Source organism: Acanthisitta chloris, unplaced genomic scaffold, assembly GCF_000695815.1.
Source record: "Acanthisitta chloris isolate BGI_N310 unplaced genomic scaffold, ASM69581v1 scaffold37984, whole genome shotgun sequence".
Taxonomy (NCBI): domain Eukaryota; kingdom Metazoa; phylum Chordata; class Aves; order Passeriformes; family Acanthisittidae; genus Acanthisitta; species Acanthisitta chloris.
The window spans coordinates 1-2,545 of NW_008670489.1; the positions used below are offsets into that span (position 1 = coordinate 1).

Sequence of the window (2,545 nt, forward strand, 5' to 3'; positions counted from 1 at the left end):
CCCCTTCCCCTTCCCCTTCCCTTCATTTTTGATGGGTCTGACATCTAGTTCGCAAAAAAGGAATTAATGAGAAAACTGTACCTGAAATCCCTGTGCTCTTCTTACAGGGGACCCCTGGCCCACCAGGAGACCCTGGTCTGACTGTAAGTAGCCTGTAGCACTTTTCTTCCTGGGACAGTCCTGGCTTTGCCATGCACTGCCTGAGAATGAAACAGGGCATCAGGTCCTGCTGCTGCCTGCGGCTTCCCATGGGAGCCATGGAAAGAGGGGAGAGAGATGGCTGAGTGGGAAGGGAAAGATGAGCCTTTTCCTTACAGGGGGCAGAGGGAAGCATTCACCCTGAACCCTTTTTCTGGCAGGACTGCGACGTGATGACCTACGTGCGAGAGACATGTGGATGCTGTGGTGAGCAGACTATCACTTCTCCCCAGGGAAGGGATGACCACTTGAGGGAGAGGGAAAGGGGTCACCTCATGCTTCTGCCCTATGACCCAGCCTTTGCATTGAGCTGCGGGCTGTGGAAACTTGATGTGCTCCTCTTCCTCCCTGCTCAAAGGAAGGAGAAACAGTTCCAGCATGGAGCACATCTTGGTCTCCATCTTCCCATAGATGATCTCTTCTGCCCTGGTGGCACTTGTTCCAACCATCATTGACCTTTGTGTTTTCCTCCTTCTGCCTCTCTCTCCAGACTGTGAGAAGCGCTGTGGTGCCCTAGACATCATGTTTGTCATAGACAGCTCTGAGAGTATTGGATACACCAACTTCACCCTGGAGAAGAATTTTGTTGTCAATGTGGTCAGCAGGCTGGGCTCTATTGCCAAGGATCCCAAGTCACAGACAGGTCTGCACTGTGTGTAGACAGAGTGGGGCGTGGGGATCTTGGGTCTTGGATCTTGGATGTTTATTTTCCATGGCTTTTCAGGCCAGTTGGGCAGCTCTTTGACTTTCTCCACTTTTCACTGAGGATGCAAAGCCAAGTAATGTGGTGCTTTACTGGCAGGTGCCCGTGTTGGGGTGGTGCAGTACAGTCATGAGGGGACCTTTGAAGCCATCAAGCTTGATGATGAGCGCATTGATTCCCTGTCAAGCTTCAAGGAAGCAGTGAAGCGCCTGGAGTGGATCGCTGGAGGTACCTGGACACCATCTGCCCTTCAATTTGCCTACAACAAGCTCATCAAGGAAAGCAGGAGAGAGAAAGCCCAAGTGTTTGCTGTGGTGATCACGGATGGGCGCTATGACCCCCGGGATGATGACAAGAACCTAGGAGCTCTTTGTGGTAGAGATGTGGTCGTCAACACCATCGGCATTGGAGACATGTTTGACCAGCCAGAACAGAGTGAGACACTGGTCTCCATTGCCTGCAATGAGCCTCAGCGAGTCCAGAAGATGAGGCTCTTCTCAGACCTGGTGGCAGAGGAATTCATTGACAAGATGGAGGACGTGCTCTGCCCAGGTCTGTACCTGTCCTTGCTTGGTTCTTACTGGAACTGGAGTTCTGAGCCCCAGGGTTTGGGGTGGGGGCACATATATGATTGCAGAGACACGGTGTCCCAGCAGGTTAGCCAGTAGCTGGGTCATTCATGGTGGGAGGCTGACCTTCACGTAGCCCTGAATTAAGAGTTCTTCCTCAGATAAGGGGCAGCCTTTTGGGGCAGTCCTTTGCAGTCTCTTGTAAGAGACCTTGTCCTGCCACTCTGACTGTGCAAACTTTGTAAGGCGATGGCAGCACATCACTCAATTTTCCTTGTTTCTTTTTCTTCCAGATCCACAGGTTGTCTGCCCTGAGCTGCCCTGTCAGACAGGTAACCATTACAAGTAGCTTCATGCCATCTGCACAGCATCTAGGGGGAGAGTGCACGAAGCTCAGGAGTGGGAGGAGGGGATGCAGCCCTGTTCATTCCTCTGGATGGCAGGAGTTTGGGAAATAGTGTTGCTTTACATGAGGAGAGGACTCCAGGGTTTCATCTCCTGCTCTTTTCCTGTCTCCCTGAGTTCTCTACACAGGTAGGTACAAGTGCACTGTGTGAGTGTACTAGTATGGCTCAGCCCTGATACTATTCCCTGTCCAAATTCCTGGGAGCTACCAGGTTTTGATCTCCAAACTCAAGTCAACCCCTCCTTGCTAAACAATCCTACTCATGTGACCTTTGTAGGAGGATTCTCCTTGGGAGTGACAAGGGCAGAGCAGTAGGCAGGGATCGTTTGGAAAATGGCAACGTAGTGGGCCCAAGGCTTTGGCTTCTCTAACACTGGCTGTATTTAATTAACTATTTAATTAACACTCAGGGTGTTGGATTAAAGGAAAAAGCTATAAGGATCCTGTGGGATCAAGGAGACAGCTGCTGTGTGCTGCAGGTAGCTTGACTTGTCATGTTTTGCTTGTTTAAGGGGTAGATATGCATCCCAAATTCATAGAATCATAGAATTGAGGGGTTGGAATGGTCCCAACCCCCTGCCCTGGGCATTGACACCTCTTCACTAGATCAGGTTGCTCAAGGCCTCATCCAGCCTGGCCTTGAACACTGCCAGGGTCAGGGCAGCCACC

At 51.2% G+C, this 2,545-nt stretch overlaps 1 protein-coding gene across 1 annotated transcript in view; it reads left to right on the forward strand.

The window, feature by feature from the left end:
* Positions 1-107: 107 nt before the first annotated feature.
* LOC103801290 (collagen alpha-2(VI) chain-like) overlaps positions 108-2,545 on the forward strand; it is a gene marked incomplete at both ends in the record, with an annotated part of 5,395 nt that continues 2,957 nt past the window's right edge. The window contains 5 exons of the mRNA XM_009073698.1: positions 108-143; positions 360-405; positions 689-841; positions 1,001-1,453; positions 1,764-1,802. Of these exons, the coding sequence (XP_009071946.1) occupies positions 108-143; positions 360-405; positions 689-841; positions 1,001-1,453; positions 1,764-1,802 (727 nt within the window). The remainder of the gene's footprint in view (positions 144-359; positions 406-688; positions 842-1,000; positions 1,454-1,763; positions 1,803-2,545) is intronic.